Source organism: Chinchilla lanigera, unplaced genomic scaffold (assembly GCF_000276665.1).
Source record: "Chinchilla lanigera isolate Chin_1 unplaced genomic scaffold, ChiLan1.0 scaffold00013, whole genome shotgun sequence".
Lineage (NCBI taxonomy): Eukaryota > Metazoa > Chordata > Mammalia > Rodentia > Chinchillidae > Chinchilla > Chinchilla lanigera.
The window spans coordinates 33,379,044-33,394,258 of record NW_004955414.1 but is presented as its reverse complement, the minus strand read 5'-3'; the positions used below and the strand labels follow the sequence as shown (position 1 = coordinate 33,394,258).

The following is a 15,215-nucleotide window of genomic DNA, read 5'->3' as shown; positions in this document are numbered from 1 at the left end:
GAGGAGGGCCCCTGGTCACCGGCCGGTGTCCTGCCTTCCACAGGTCTTCCCCAGCCGGTAGTGATGGAGGCGCTGGACGAGGCCCAAGGGCTCCCTGACATGCAGAGAGAGATGCCACCGCCCCCACCGCCCTCTCCGCCCTCGGAGCCTGCTCAGAAACCTCCACCTCAAGGCGCTGGAAGCCACTCCCTCACTGTCAGGAGCAGCCTGTGCCTGTTCGCCGCCTCACAGTTCCTGGTAAGGATGTCACAGGCCTCGTAAGGGCCTGGAGAGAGGGTGGGTTGAGGGACAGCCTTCCACTTCCTCCAAGATGGCCGCCTGGGCAGGCAGAAGGATGAGCGGCCTTCTTGCAGTCCTCAGTGACTTCACGTCCTCGAGACTGGTATAAGAGGAATGCTGAAATTCTGAGCAACAGGCTCAATAGCGCAGCCCCTCAGACCCTGACTCCCCTAACTCGAGAACTGAGAACAGAGGGCCCCAACCCTTGACTCGCTGGTCCTGCGGATTTCCTGTCTTGGAGGCCATCCTGGGAGACTTCCCTTTGCATGTGTGTACCTGGGACGCCCCCTCTGGAAGGGCTTTGTTGTGGCTGCCATTATTCAGCTTTTCTCCAGGGAGAGTCCTGGACCTCTTCTTGGTACATGGCAGCTAGGCCCTTCCCTTAGCTGCCTGATCTGTACCCAAGAGGCTCCCAGGTTGAGGCTGAAGGTGAATATACGGGGGCGGGGAGCCCCAGCTCTGAACTCAGCCCGCTCCTCCTGACTGCCCCAGCTTGCCTGCGGGGTGCTCTGGTTCAGCGGCTATGGCCACATCTGGTTGCAGAATGCCACAGACATCCTCTGCGCCTCGCTCACACTCCTGACACAGCTGGGACCCACGGTGAGTAAGCGCTGGGGAACCTCAGGGTCGGGACCACTTGGGGGCCGCCAGTCCCATCCACCCCAACCCCAGGATGGGCTTCTCTGAGCCAGGAGACTTCTGAGCCCCTGGCATTCCTCTGCCTGCTCCCCACCCCAGACATGGGGTGCAACTTCTATTTTTTTGTTGTTCTATTACATATGTTTATCTTCATCGAAGTTGGTCAGATTACCAGATGTAAGAATGCAGGATTGATCAAACCATTAAAGAGAATAAAAACAAAAATTGTAAATGATACAGAGTTTCACCAAACAAGATGATAGCAATTCAACCGGTGCATGTTGTTATCTTCATATTAGTTGTTTAGATTACCAGACAGAAGCATGCAAACAGAAGGATAGCTGGGATGACTGTACTGCTGATGTCTAATGGTTTATTGAAAGGAACAGGGATGCAGCTTTTAGAGCCTCTGTTTTGTCGCCCTTGAAGTAGAAGACAGCTCTGTCCCACTACCACCCTGACCTGTTGTCTTACGTTCCCCAGGCCTGGCTGGGCACCGGGACTTGGGGCATCCCCAGTCTGCTGCTGGCCTCCCTATCTGTGGGCCTGGTCCTCGTTACCACCTTGGTAAGCCTCCTCCTGACCCAGCCTCAGTGCTTTCCTCCTCTGCCCCCAAGGTTCTGCCTCCTGCTGCTGCTGTCTGCAAGCTAGACAGCCTGGGCTCTGGGTAGGACAGGGACAAATATCTGTCTCCTTGCACCAATGTGCCCGGCCTGGGGTGCAGCACTCCTGCTTTCTAGAAATTGCTTTGCAGTGATCAGGGCTGAGGAAAGGGGCTGAGGCAGAGAGACCCCCAGGCCTCACCACGGAAGCCTGAATCCACAAGAGGCTGGGGGCTAGGGGAGTGTCGCTAGCACTAGGAGAGTGGGGGCTGAGCTCCCACCCAGGCGAGCGGCAGTGGCTTGTAACTTAGGGGACTTGGAGGAACAGAGGGCTCGATGTTACAGTACCCATGGTCCCCAAATCCCTGTGCTCCCAACCAGGTGTGGCATATCCTAAAGGGCTCCCCGGAGGCACCCACCCCACTGCCCGCAGAGGACAGGCGCCAATCTGTGAGCCGCCAGCCCTCCTTTACCTACTCGGAGTGGATGGAGGACAAGGTGGAGGATGACTTCCTGGACCTGGACCCTGTGCCCGAGACGCCTGTGTTTGACTGCGTGATGGACATCAAGCCTGAGGCTGACCCCACCTCGCTGACCGTCAAGGCCATGGGTCTGCAGGAGAGGTGGGAGGCGTGGAGGAGGGGTGGGCTCCCCGGGCCCTCAGGCTGTCTGGGACTCTGGGTGCCCAGGACAGAACTAGCCTCGTGGCTTAGCCAGTGTAGACGCATGCTTGTGGGGCGAATGACGTAGATTAAGGTGGCCCAGGGTGAACACTAGCAGGTCTGCTGCTGCACCGCACTCACAGGCCCATGAGGAATGCTCTCTTGGGCTCAAGGAAGTGTGGGTGGGTGCCCTCACTGCAGGACTTCTCAGGGCCGTAAGCATGCCTGTGTTTGTTGTAAATCAGCAGAGGGATAGAATGTGGCACTTCTCAAAGTTACTTAGCCACAACGCCCTACTTTGGTAGTGTGTGCTGTGTTCCACAGAGCATCCTTGCGGGTACACAGAGCCTGACTGGGCAACACAGATCACATAAGATTGAGTTAGCCACAGGGTGCTATAGAAGGAGCACTGGATGAGGAGTCAGGAAACCTAGCTTTTGTTCCAGCTCTGTCCCCGTCTTCTTTTTTTTTTTTTTTTTTTTTTTTGATTTTTCTCCGGTACTGGGAACCGAACTCATGACCTTGCGCTTGCCAGGCAGGCGCTTTGCCGCTGAGCTAAATCCCCAGCCCCTCTGTCCCCGTCTTCTGAGAGCCTGGGCAATTGTTGTCCTTTCCTGGGGGCTTGAGTTTTCCTGCCTGAGTAACGAGGGCCCTTCCTAGTCTGTGATTTTAGACACTGCGCGTATAGTTTGTCCATTACAGACATCCTCACTGCTGCCACTTTGCCCTGGGGACCTGTCTTTCCCTGGCAGTGGGGTGGCTCCCCCTGCTGGATGAGATTTTCTTCACCATTGGCAGCCTCACCCCAGGACTGCCCAACCAGAACTCAGTGTGGAGGTCTGAAGCCCTGCTTCTCCGCCCACCCTGAGCAGGCGTCTCCTCCATGGGATGCCCGGGGCCCTGGGGAGTGACCCCGGAGAGACCGGAGGGCCCTGTTGGGCTTGCTTTGACCTGGAGCCCTAAATCCCCACTGTGGGAGACCTTTGCCCTGGAGCTGAGACTCTGCTCCTTATGACAGGGTCCTGTCACCGCCCCCCTTCCTGAGTGTACCCTCTTGCTCCCTCTGCCCCTGTCCACACCCGAAGTCTCAGGTGAAGCCTTCCCTGCCAGCGTCTCACTTCCTCTTTGCTGGGCCTTCCAGGCGGGGCTCCAACGTCTCCCTGACCCTGGACATGTGCACCCCGGGCTGCAACGAGGAGGGCTTCGGCTACCTCGTGTCGCCCCGTGAGGAGCTGGCCCACGAGTACCTGCTCAGCGCCTCCCGAGTCCTGCGAGCCGAGGAGCTGCACGAGAAGGCCCTGGACCCTTTCCTGCTGCAGGCCGAGTTCTTTGTGAGTCCCTCTGAGCCAGCCACCCCACACTGGGCAGACCTTTCTGCACGTCGCTCAGCCACGCGGCCAGGCGGTGGGGTTCGGTGCCCAGACTTAGCGCCTGGAGCAGACTGATGTCACCTCGTTATCAGCTCTCCTGCCATCTTGGGCATGCGGCTTCCCCTCTCAGCCTCACTTTCCTCATCTGGAAAATGGGATGGAACAGCAGGGCTGTTGTGAGGGTGAGAGAGATTGATGACGTGTGATCGGCCTGCAGCAGTGTGGCCAGGGCCAGGGCCAGGGTGTGCCCTCGGTGTCGCAGGAGGCTTCTCTCGGCGCTTTCTCTCCACCCTCTGCCCAGCATCACAGGCACCGCTTTGTCCTCTTGCCATCTCTCCAGCCCCTCCCTCCTGCGCCCCTGGATCTAGCTTAGCTCCTGGTCTCCTCCCACAGCCTTTGCAGCGGCCTCTGAAGGCCAACATGTGACAGCAGGGGGGCACAGGAGACCAGTGTCCCCTTTATTGTCCCAAAAGCATAGGTTTGTGCTGAGGCCCACCAGTATATGGCAAGAGCGAGCTTTCTGATGCCCAGAATCAGACAAACTTTCTGACAGCTCAGGGCCTTGCCCCACCAGGCACCCCCATACTTCTTCCTAGGCAGGAGGCTTCAGGAGGAGGCAGAGGAGGAAGGAAGGGGCTGCAGCTTGAAAACGCACTTCCTCGGTGGACTCACCAGCCGGGAGCTCACCCACTATGCCCCTGAGACTCACCGCTCCAGGTTCTCGGAACTTGGCACCATCTGCAGAAGAAATCTGCCCGCCCTTCCTCCTTTGCAGCCTCATGCTGTAGCCCCAGCCTGCGGGGTCTGTCCACTTCCTGACGGCGCCCCCATGCCCTCCTCACCCATTCCCCCCCTGAGGCCTCTGGAAAACGGTCTTCCGCCCCCGACCCCCCGGGCCTCAGCTACCACTGCAGGTTCCCACCGTCACCTCCTGAGAAAAAGGAGCTGGCGTCCTGCATGCCCCTTTCTGCCCGGGACACTACTGTGGATTCTGCCAGAGAGGAAGGGGCCGGCCTGAGCCCTGCCACAGGCAGTTTTGTACGAGTGCTTTCTTCCTTTTGCGTTTCACAACCCTGGAAGGTATCATCCGCTGTATCTACAAGGTCCCTCTCCTATTGCAAACACAGAGGATAATATGAGACTGTGCGGGCAGTGCTGAGCCCTGGGGACAGGGTGAGAGGGAGTGCAGAGGCAGGAGGCACTGCAGTGGCGGTGATGACCAGGTCATGTTTTGTCTGGTTCTTCGAACACCATCCATACAGTGAGCGCCTACCACACGCCCTCCACAAGCGGTAGTCAGCATGTACTACGCGCTCAGCCCGTGCCCGGCACTATTCTAAATGCTTCGCGGGTGCCGCCTCATTTAATAGTAAATGCCAGTCACCCGGATGCGTGCTCTCGAGCCGGCCCCGGGATGAGAAGTTGGTGGGGTGAGAAGTTGGGGCAAGTAGCCCCCGGATTTGAGCATCTTCGAAGGCCAGCCCCTCCGTGCTCACAGCCCCGCCCCTCCGTGCTCACAGCCCCGTCCTCGTTCTGCAGGAAATCCCCATGAACTTCGTGGATCCAAAAGAGTACGACATCCCCGGGCTGGTGCGGAAGAACCGGTACAAAACCATCCTTCCCAGTGAGTGCGCGCTCCCCGGGGCAGGGGCAGGGGGCGGGGCAGGGCGAGGCGTGACCTTCAGCCCAGAGCGGGCCTCCAGGGGTGATGGGACGAGGGGGAAGTGGGCTGGGTGCCTGGGGAGGGGGAGGCCACCCGCGTTTGAGGGCACAGGGTGGTCCATTTTGTCACACAGCCTTACCTCGGCCTCACCTTCCTGGCCAGGTGCTGCGCTGGGCTCTGTAGACACCCAGAGAGAAGGGGTGGCTCCTGAACCTTTCTCTCTGCAGAGTGGGTTGTTTTTAAGGACAGAAAGCGAAGGCTCAGAGAGGTTAAGTGTCTCACCTGCAGTAACACAGCTAGGAAGGAGAGAGCTGAGTTTCCAGCCTGGGCCCCTGTGACCCCCGAATCAGGCACTTTTGTCTGCCTGTGTTCGCTGTGAGCAGACTGTCAGGCCTCTGGCAGGCTGAGCCACCCCACAGACCAAGGAGCTACCTCTGTCCTGTGATGAGCTCCCTGTCACTCAGTGTGTTCAAGCCAGGCTGTATGCCTGTCCCTGCGAGGCCTGAGAGGGGCTTGTCTCCATTGGGGGCATTTAGACCAGGTGACCTAAAGTTCCCATTTCATCCCTGTGGTGTCATTGTCAGGTACCGTTCATCCAGTCCCCAGCTGCCTGCTACCCCTGGCGTGTCTGGCCCCATACCTCGGGGCTAGCTTGTGGGTGGGAGGTGTCACTTGTTGGAAGTGAATCCTCAAAAACCTACTCCACTCGGTCTGTTGAGTAGCGTGGCTTTAAAAAAGCAGTGTTGCCACCAGCATCTCCAACAACATGTAAGATGTCATGACTTATTTTTAACTTTTAAAATATCGACTTGTGGTTGCTATGGTTACACAGTCTCTAGGTAGTTCCGGTTAAACAAAGCACCATTTAAGGGCAGGATGCATTATTCAGTGCGGTTCACCTGTCCCCACCCCTGGCCCTCTCCTTCCCAGCTCTACCTGGAGGGAGGGGTCCCGGTACCCCAGGACCTAGCTTGGGCTTTGCTGGCTTCTCCCCGCGGCCAGTGGAGTCAGGCGGTGCGCCACGGGGGCCCCGCTGCAGTGCTGACTGCTGAGTGTCCGGGTCCCCAAGCCCAGCAGAGGATCTTGTCTGTGCCACGTGGCCATGTGGCCAGCCTGTGGCCTCAGAGACCGGCCTCCGGGCCAGAGGGCAGGCCAGGCTTGGCACAGCCAGGATGGGCTGAGGTTCGTGCTCTCTGCTGCTCCCAGGCCGGTGAGCGATCGTTCTGTAGACGGTCGGTGTCAGAGCGCTCAGTCACCCAGTGGGCAGCACGGAGAACGAGACCCTGCAGAACAACTCCTGCTCCTTCTCCCGTGTCCCACGCCCCGGGGGCAGCGCCTGGCGTGTGGCGGCATTCTGCACCTATGTGAACCAACACATGAGTGAGTGAATACTGTGTCTGACGGATGGCGCCCCCTGTCCATCCTCAGTGCTGAATGACCTTTTTGGGGTTCAGGCCTCCATGTTCCCCAGTCCCAGGGACTGCCACATTACACTGACATACACGCCCCCCAGAGTCATGCCAGGCAGGGCGACCTTGACGTTTCTTAACTTGAGTCACCCTAGTAGTCACCTGACCTCCACAGTCCCCTCTCCGTGCAGTCCACTCCCGGCACCAGGGATGCAAAGCAGAAAGCTGGTCATGCCGTCTTCCTAGAGATTGTCATTGTCAGCCTTTCTAAGCATGGTTTATAGACTCTGACCGCTCCTGAGGCCTCCCCAGCTTCCTCCTCACTGTTCTGACTTTGCCCCTGTGCCTCTGAACCAGACAGAACGGGTTCCCTTCCCACCCTCCTGCGGGTCCTTAAACCCCAGGGCCGCCTCTTCCAGGAAGCCCCCTGCCCTCGCCAAGTCCCCGGCCTGGGTGTTGCCCCACCAGATGGGTCCTCCTTGATACCCATTAACGATGGTAAAACTTTAATGACAACAAGGGCAGCTACCTACCTCCTGTGTTTACCATACGCTGGCCACATCACTTCATGGTCTAAGGGCTCTCCGTATTCATGGTAATGCCTTTAACCTTTGTAAGATAAGTGAGCTTCAGCTGAGCATGGTGGCACACGCCTGTAATCCCAGCACTTGGGAGGCTGAGGCAGGAGGATCACCTTGAGTCTGAGGCCAGCCTAGGCTTCACAGTGGGTTCAAGGGCATCCTGGACTACATAGCAAGACCCTGTTTCAAAAAACACAAACAGAAAGGGAAGCGAGGTCATTGTGGAAGGAGTCTCCCCCGTTTATAGAGAAGGTACAAGAGGATGAATGGCTCGCACTGACATTACAAGTAAATCCTGGAGTCACTTAGCTCCCCTGGGTCATTCAAAGCCAGGTGCTCGGGCTTGGATTGCAGACTTTCGCTGACGCCCCCACTGCCTTTGAGAGCCCCATGCTATGCACACTGCAGCACCTGTAGTCCAGCCCTCCTGATCACAGTGGAGAAACTGAGGCCCAGAGAAGGCATAGAACAGTGAGCTGACAGCAGAGCAAGACCTGCCCACCCCACAGGGGTCCCTGTTCACAGCCGCAGCCTCTCGGGCTGGCAGTCGGTACAGGCAGGCTTCCGCTGGAACAGAACGCATTCTCCAGGAAGAACACGGTGTGACGGAGTCTGTCGCTGGGGGAGCTGGCGGGTAGAAAGCTTGGGGGCAGCCTGGAGCACGTGAGGCCACGTGAGCACATTTCAGACGTGGACAACTTCACCCCTTCACCCCAGTGTGTCCTTTCAACTGTCCACTCCCCCAAACCCACAGCTCTTTGTATGCATAAAGCGCTCTGCAGCTTATGCAGCGCCTGCATGTCTGCCTTCTCGGGTATCTTCCCACCAGCCATAGCAGAGAACAGATCAGAAAACTAAGACCTAGAAAGGCCCGGGGCTTCCGAGGTTACACAGAGGCAGTGACGGTTCATCCCAGACTCCGGCCGCTGCGTCTGTCTGGGACCGTCCCTAGGTCACTCCTGTCTGGCTGGCTCTCTCCACTCCAGAGCACAGGACGCAGTGAGCACAGGGGAACCTGGCACAGGCAGGGGGCAGGCACTGGTGCTGCAGAGGTGAGACCCGGGGGCGCCCTCTCCTCTTCTCCCCTCCCGTCCATCCGAGTCCTCACCCGCCTGCAGGGACCAGGGCCAGACCAGTGCTTCTCGGCAAGGCAAAGAAGAGGCACTGAGGTCTCAGAAGAAACGCAGGTGCTCTGGAGTGGTGGTAGAAGTGGGGACTGCATGAGAGGGCCCCGCTCCCAGCCTCACCTGTCTTCCCCAACCCCAGATCCCCACAGCAGAGTGTGTCTGACGTCGCCAGACCCCGAGGACCCGCTGAGTAGCTACATCAACGCCAACTACATCCGGGTACGTAGCCCCACCCCCACCGCTCAGGGAAGGGAAGCGGGGGCGGCGGGATCCAGCCTCCAGGCCTGTCCCTAAGCTGCTTTGGCTTCTATCGGCCCGGAAAGAAGCTGGTGTAGGGACTTGGCCCTGGCAGCACTGCCTCCCACCTTGACCGTGTGGACTTGGCTGTCTCAGGGCTACGGTGGGGAGGAGAAGGTGTACATCGCCACGCAGGGCCCCATCGTCAGCACGGTGGCCGACTTCTGGCGCATGGTGTGGCAGGAGCACACGCCCATCATCGTCATGATCACCAACATCGAGGAGATGAACGAGGTAGGACGCCCGCATCCTTGCCAAGCGCTGCCGCCTCTGCCCCACGCTGTGCACCTTTGTGGGCCTGGTAGCGTTCACTCTCCTGTCGAGATGTGAGGCTCAGTGAGGTGACGTCATCTATTCCCCCCAGGCCACGGACTACACTGGCTCTGTCTATACCCATGATGGCCCGTGTCGTTGAGTCCCCATAAAAGTCTTTCAGATGACTATTGTGTCCATTTTCCAGATTGAGAAACTGAGGCCCAGAAAAGAAAAGTAGTTTACAAGTCATGAAGCTGAGATTCGAACCCCACACTGACAGCCAACTTGTTGCCCCTGTATATGCTGCCACCCTGGGCTCCTGGGCAGCGTCAAGGAGAGTGTGGGAGGGGACAGGGTGTGTCCAGCCTGCTCTGGGCTCCTACAGAAGTGCACCGAGTACTGGCCGGAGGAGCAGGTGGTGTATGATGGCGTGGAGATCACCGTGCAGAAGGTCATTCACACTGAGGATTACCGGCTGCGGCTCATCACCCTCAGGGTGAGGCCTGGGGCTGGGCTGGGCTGGGCCGGGTGGATGGCTCTAGGGTCTCATCTGGGGGCTCCACAAAGCCTGGAAGTCCACTGAAGCAGATATAGAGGCCTGTGTCACTGCAGGAGTCACGGCTGAGCAGGTGAAGGAGGGGTGGATGGACGCGGGCGGGAGGCCAAGGTGCTGGCTGCACTTCCCAAACCGCTAACTCTTTGAATGCTGTTGGGCTGTGTATACGCTGCAGTTTACAGTGCCTTGTAGCTCAGCATCAAGTGCTCCCAAGGCCAGGAGTTCCTGGGTAAGGGACTTCACAGCCTCCAGCGTTGTCCTTATTGCTGAGGATCCGTTAGGACTTTGAGGTCCAGGCTAGAAGCATCCCTGCAGAGGGGATGCTGGGCTCCCAGCCTGTAGTGCCCCACGTGTCCACCAGAGGGCAGGCACTCCTTGCTGCTTTGGGGTTGCGCAGGAAGGCTGTGGTTACAGAAAATGGCAAGAGAGAGGAAGGCACACAGTATGAGCAATTCAGAACAGCCCAGAAGAGCGGGGGGAGGTATCCTCCCACCCTGAAGTTGTGCTTCTTCCAGGATAGCATAACATAACAGACTGCTCCTTTGGTATTGGAGGGATTAGCAGGTTCTGTTTCTAAGAAATGGTAAGATCTGAGTTTGAGGAAGGTGCTCATTGTCATGAGTCTGAGCCAGGTACCAGGACCTGATGCCTTACCTAGAAACGGGCTGCAAAGTCCACTGAGGCAAACGGCCATAGGATTCAGCCTTAATAAATGAGTGCAAGGCCTGCAACACAAATCTCCGAGCTGCCCCCTCTTCCACTGGATAGGATGCAGGGCCCACACCCACACCCCCCGGAGCAGCTCCAAGAGACAGCCGTTCTGGAGGGCCTGAAGGGCCAGGAAGGCTGTGGTGTCTGTCACAGCCAGGTAACCCAGGAACCAAAGGAACCTGCTTCCCAAGAGGAAACTCCCGCAATGGGGCTGTGGGGCAGGGGATGGTCATCTGCAGTGCTGTAGGGCTGGTAAGAGAACCGAGGCACCTTGGGTTTGGAGGGTGTTTGCTTTGGTCCATAAACTGTTACCACTGCCTGCCCTGGGTGTGGTTCTGAATTGGGTACCAGGAACACAGCCATCCAGAGTCTGGATTCTCTCATCAAGAAGTGCCCACGAGGTGGTAAGGGCCAAGCTGAAGATAGGTGAGGATACAGGAGCGACCCTGCCAGCCGCCGTGCTCGGGGAGGATGGGGTCTGAAAGGAAGAGTGAGAGTTGACCAGGAGCAGAAAAAAAATAACAGTTAAAGGCGTGCAAGAGGCACCAGCTCTGTGACGTGTGTGCACGCACATGCATGTGTGTGTGTTACATGCACATGCTGCGCTGCACAGATTCTATTACAGACCTCTTAGAGCACAGGGGCTCCAGTAGAGGACACAGGGGCAGATGTGCCTGGAAGAGAAGAGGTTGCCAGCCCTCTTATTTGCCAGGCGTGGGACTAAGGAGAGTGGTTTTATTCGGAGCGCAGAGAGAGCCTTCAAAGCGAGTCTTGGTGGGTTCCGGGCTCTGTAACACGTACGAGAGGCGGGTGGCCAAAGACAGCAGGCTTACTTCTCCCGGTTGTGGAGGCTGGGAAGTCCAGGTACGGCCCCACCCTCAAACACCGCATGTTGGAAATTAGGTTTGAACATGCGGATTTGGGGGTGGGGGGACACACACACTCGTGAAGGTGTTGGAGCAGGGTGCACACGTGCTGTGCACAGACCCTCCCGATCTCGACACAATAGAGCGAGGCCACAGCAAGGGCGGTGGTGGAGAGGAGGTGACAGGGGGGACGGTCAAATGGGGCAGGGAAAGCACAGCCAGGGGAAAGGAAGTCCCCGGGCTCCAGGTCTGGTGACTAAGGGACACCTGGGACATTTGTCAAGATACAGAACCTGGAAAACACTGAATTGCAAAAGGGACCTCTGGCCTCTGGGGTGATCCTGGTGTCACTGATACCGCACCAAAGAGCAGGCCAGTGGAGACTGCTGGGCTGCCCTTGAGCCTCTGCCTGGTACCTGGGGCAGCAGGGTGGAGACAGAAGGGCTGAAGGCTTCTGCTTCCCATGCTCCCGCGCCCTCCTGCCGTCTCTGTCTCTGGGGATGGTGGGCTCAAAGCGCTCACGGGTATCTGGGCGGGCCTCTGTCTCCCGGGCAGAGCGGGACTGAAGAACGCGGCCTGAAGCACTACTGGTTCACGTCCTGGCCCGACCAGAAGACCCCAGACCGGGCACCCCCGCTGCTCCACCTGGTGCGGGAGGTGGAGGAGGCGGCCCAGCAGGAGGGGCCCCGCTGTGCCCCCATCGTCGTGCACTGCAGGTGGGTTCTCCGCGCCCACCAGGGCAGGGCCACCTGCCCCTCCCGCTCGCCGGCCGCTGCTGCCCCCGCCCCTCACCCGCCCTCCCCCGCGGTCCTCAGTGCAGGGATCGGGAGGACCGGCTGCTTCATTGCCACCAGCATCTGCTGCCAGCAGCTGCGGCATGAGGGAGTGGTGGACATCCTGAAGACCACGTGCCAGCTGCGACAGGACAGGTGAGCCCACGGTGGGGCGGCAGCAGGGAGGGTCTGAGGGGGTGCGCGGGGGAGGGGGCAGACGGCACAGGCACAGGCGCGGACGACAGGCGGAGGACCTGACGGCTGGCAAAGGGAAGGGCAGGACGCAGTCCGTTCCTCTTCTGGAGAGAGGGAGACAGAGCTAGTGGGCGGGCGGGCTGGGAGCCGTAGGACGCCCAGTCTGTGTCCCTGGCAAGAAGGAGCAAGGGACAGTGGCTGGCAAGGGTTTCTCGACGCTGCGCAAGGACAAGGCCCCCAGCTTCGCTCCTAAGCGACGCGTTCCTCTCGGGTCTGGGTCCCCTCCTGCAACCCGTCCCCACTGTGCGTCTCTGCCGGGCAGGGGTGGCATGATCCAGACATGTGAGCAGTACCAGTTTGTGCACCACGTCATGAGCCTCTATGAGAAGCAGCTGTCCCGCCAGTCCCCAGAGTGACCACACTCCTCCTCCCAGCCCCTCCGGGCCCCGCCCAGCAGCCCCGGGCCTTGCCTGGGGTCCCGCCCCTTGCCTTCTCCCGCCCCCACCTTCTCCCCGCCCCTTCGGCGCGCTCGCTCCCGGGTGAGCAGCCCGGCCTGGCCCCTGCCCCGGCGGAGCCCTTCCTACTGTACATACGGGGAGTCGGGGAGGGCGGGGAGGAACGTGCCAGGCCAGGCCTGGGGCCCCGGGGCCTTGACCCGCCGTGCAGCCCCGGGGACCTCAGTTTTAACGACGGTTCCATTGCTACTGATCCAAAACATTTCCATGCCGCACTCGAGTGTCCTGCCACAGCGTGTCTGTCTGTCCGTCCATCTCTGCTGTCTGTACCGGACACTGTGTCTCCTCGGCCCGGGAAAGGGGTCTGAGCACCAGCCCCTTGGCAGCCCAGGCAGAGGTGCCTGCCTCGGGTCCCCCACCCCAGCAACCCCAAAAAGCAGGCTTCGTTTTAATGGGACACAGGATGCAGAGGGTGGGACTGCAGAGGAGGCCAGGCACAGGGAGCGCCCAGCTAGAGCCGCCCCTGGGTCGGGGTGGGCATCACAGCCCAGGTGGCCTCGGGGTGTCAGGTGCCTTCGGGTGGCAGTGGCTAGCCTGTGGGCACGGGAGAGGAAGGGGACAGGTGGGGGTGGAAGCGGGGAGCTGGGCCGGGGCGGGGCCTCAGCCCTCCGTCTGAGTGACGCATCTTCCTGCGTCACGGTGGAAAACGGTCCCAGGAGTCTGGCTGCGTGTCGCTCTGCGTGTGCTCCCGTGTCCATGCGTGTGTTGAGAGCCCGTCAGCAGGGCATGCATGACTCTTTGGCAACATGTGTTATCTTGGAGCCCCGTGTTTTTATTGCTGACTTTAAATATTTATTCCACGACAGAGACATTTGGTGTCTTTTTATAATTCGCCCGTGGTCATTGAATAGAGCAATAAACAGAGCATTTTGAGCAAAACTAGCCTTCTGGGTCTGTGTGATTTACCTCTCCACCCCGCTTTCTGGCGCCGGTACCTCGAGGCTTTGGGCGCTTTCGCACACGAACACCCTGAGCCTCCAGCTTGTGCTCACTGGCTCCCCTTGTGGACATTATAGGCACGGCGCAAGTCCAAATTTGAAAAGCCGAACTAATTCCCTTCTGCAGAATTTTCACGCACCGTCAACCCCAGCCTTCCCAGGTGCCCTGGGCTAGAGAGAGCCTCAAAGACAGCTATGGGAAGTTTCCCGTGTGGTCAGAAGGCCAGCAGCGGCAACAAGTGGGCCAGAGAGGCCAAGGCTGGGGCAAGGGGACATTCAGGTCACACCCAGGCACCTCCCTGTTGAACAGCCCACTGAGCCCATGTTCGCCCCGCAGGTCCCAACAGCAGCTGTAGCCCGGCCATTTCCCCCGAGAGGCCAGGGCTGAGAGTCGCCCCTCCCGAGGGCCCAGGGAATTGGATGCTAAGCCATCCCGGACACTCCTGCTCTATTCTTATCCCCTGCCTCCTGGGGTGGAGCAAAAGTAGCTGTGACACAACTGATAGCAGGTGGGGGTCACTCCGGGGCAAGAGGGGGTGTGGAGCAGCGCTGCTGGCCAGCCAGCAGGTGCTTACAAGATACCAGAACCTCGGGTGGGTTGGTCAAGGGCCCGGACATGCAGGGCATGCTGCGGACGATAAGAACAGGGCTGGCTGATGCATTAAGGTGGGGGCCCTGGAGAAAGAGGCTTGCCCTCCAGCCATCCTCAGAGCGAGCTCTCCTTGTGCAGAATGGGCCCTTCCATCCCAGTTACAGAGATGGGGCTGCGGAGTGGGAAGGGAGTGATGTGCTCACATCCCCTCTCCTTCCCCAGGGTGGTCTGTTAGGCTGCTTAGGCTGTGCATGCAGGCACCACCCACATGCAGGGCAGTGTGAATGGTGGCCCTGGATCTGTGCCAAGTAGCAGATTCCCCCCCCCCCATGTGCCCTCCTTCCCAATCCCGGGGAAACAGACCTGTGGCTTTAGCTCCCAGCCTCTGCTGTACAGCACATGTGCCCAGGTGTGTGCATCTGTCCACACACACTAACCTGAGCCCCTCGGCTCGCAGTCCCACCCAGCAGCGCTGAGAAGCAAACGTTCTACCACCGGGCACAGCACAAATACCCTTGGGCCCCGGGGTTTCCTCGAGCCCTGAATCCAGTAGCGCCCCCACCACAACCAACTCCCAAAGCAGGAGCCATTGAGCTGAAGGAAGAGCTTGAGTAAAGGATCGCTCTCAGGGGGACGGGCATTGAAGGAACCAATGCCTCTCTCTTGGGGCAAAGGAGCAGACTGCACACCCTGCAGTCCAGGCGCGAGCTGAGCCTCCAAGCTGTGCACACAGCATTGAAGTGTTGGAGGGTGCGGATCCCTGCAAAAGGTAAGGGCTCCCTCTTCCTTCGGGGCCCAGCCTGGTACCTTCTGAGCCCAGTGGGCGTCGTGAGGGAGACAGCAAGAGTGGGCGGGAGCACAAGCTGAGGAAGTGGCCTCAGGTTCAAGGTGGGAACAGCCCAGCCAGAGACGCACGGGCTAGAAGTGCGGGGGAGCCTCAGACCACAGGCGCTCAGGGAAGGCTTTTGGCAGGGCCTGGCCTGGCATCAAGGAGGTTGGATTCTGTTCCCAGTGACCCTGGTCAGGTCATTTCTCTCAGCATCAGTTTCCTCATGGACCAGAAAGGGTTTTGAAAACTGCCAATCTGGTGCAGTGAATCCCTTGTGGTCAAGGTGCATCCCTTCATGGAAATACTGTGGAGCTCTTAACAAAGTGAGGAAACGCCGTGACCTGGCATGTAAAGGT

At 59.3% G+C, this 15,215-nt stretch overlaps 1 protein-coding gene across 2 annotated transcripts in view; it reads left to right on the top strand.

Annotated features, from left to right (window-relative positions):
* Ptpn5 (protein tyrosine phosphatase, non-receptor type 5 (striatum-enriched)) overlaps positions 1–12,476 on the top strand; it is a 55,192-nt gene extending 42,716 nt beyond the window's left edge. The window contains exons 3-14 of one of the 2 annotated variants that reach the window (XM_013512076.1): positions 44–237; positions 823–879; positions 1,402–1,485; positions 1,902–2,143; positions 3,324–3,513; positions 5,092–5,176; positions 8,472–8,551; positions 8,726–8,863; positions 9,270–9,380; positions 11,573–11,733; positions 11,833–11,946; positions 12,308–12,476. In XM_013512076.1, the coding sequence (XP_013367530.1) occupies positions 44–237; positions 823–879; positions 1,402–1,485; positions 1,902–2,143; positions 3,324–3,513; positions 5,092–5,176; positions 8,472–8,551; positions 8,726–8,863; positions 9,270–9,380; positions 11,573–11,733; positions 11,833–11,946; positions 12,308–12,401 (1,550 nt within the window). In that variant the 3' untranslated portion in view covers positions 12,402–12,476. Of the gene's footprint in view, positions 1–43; positions 238–771; positions 880–1,401; positions 1,486–1,901; positions 2,144–3,323; positions 3,514–5,091; positions 5,177–8,471; positions 8,552–8,725; positions 8,864–9,269; positions 9,381–11,572; positions 11,734–11,832; positions 11,947–12,307 lie in introns of both variants that reach the window. The other variant, XM_005380426.2, reaches the window with a different exon arrangement.
* The last annotated feature ends 2,739 nt before the right edge of the window (positions 12,477–15,215 follow it).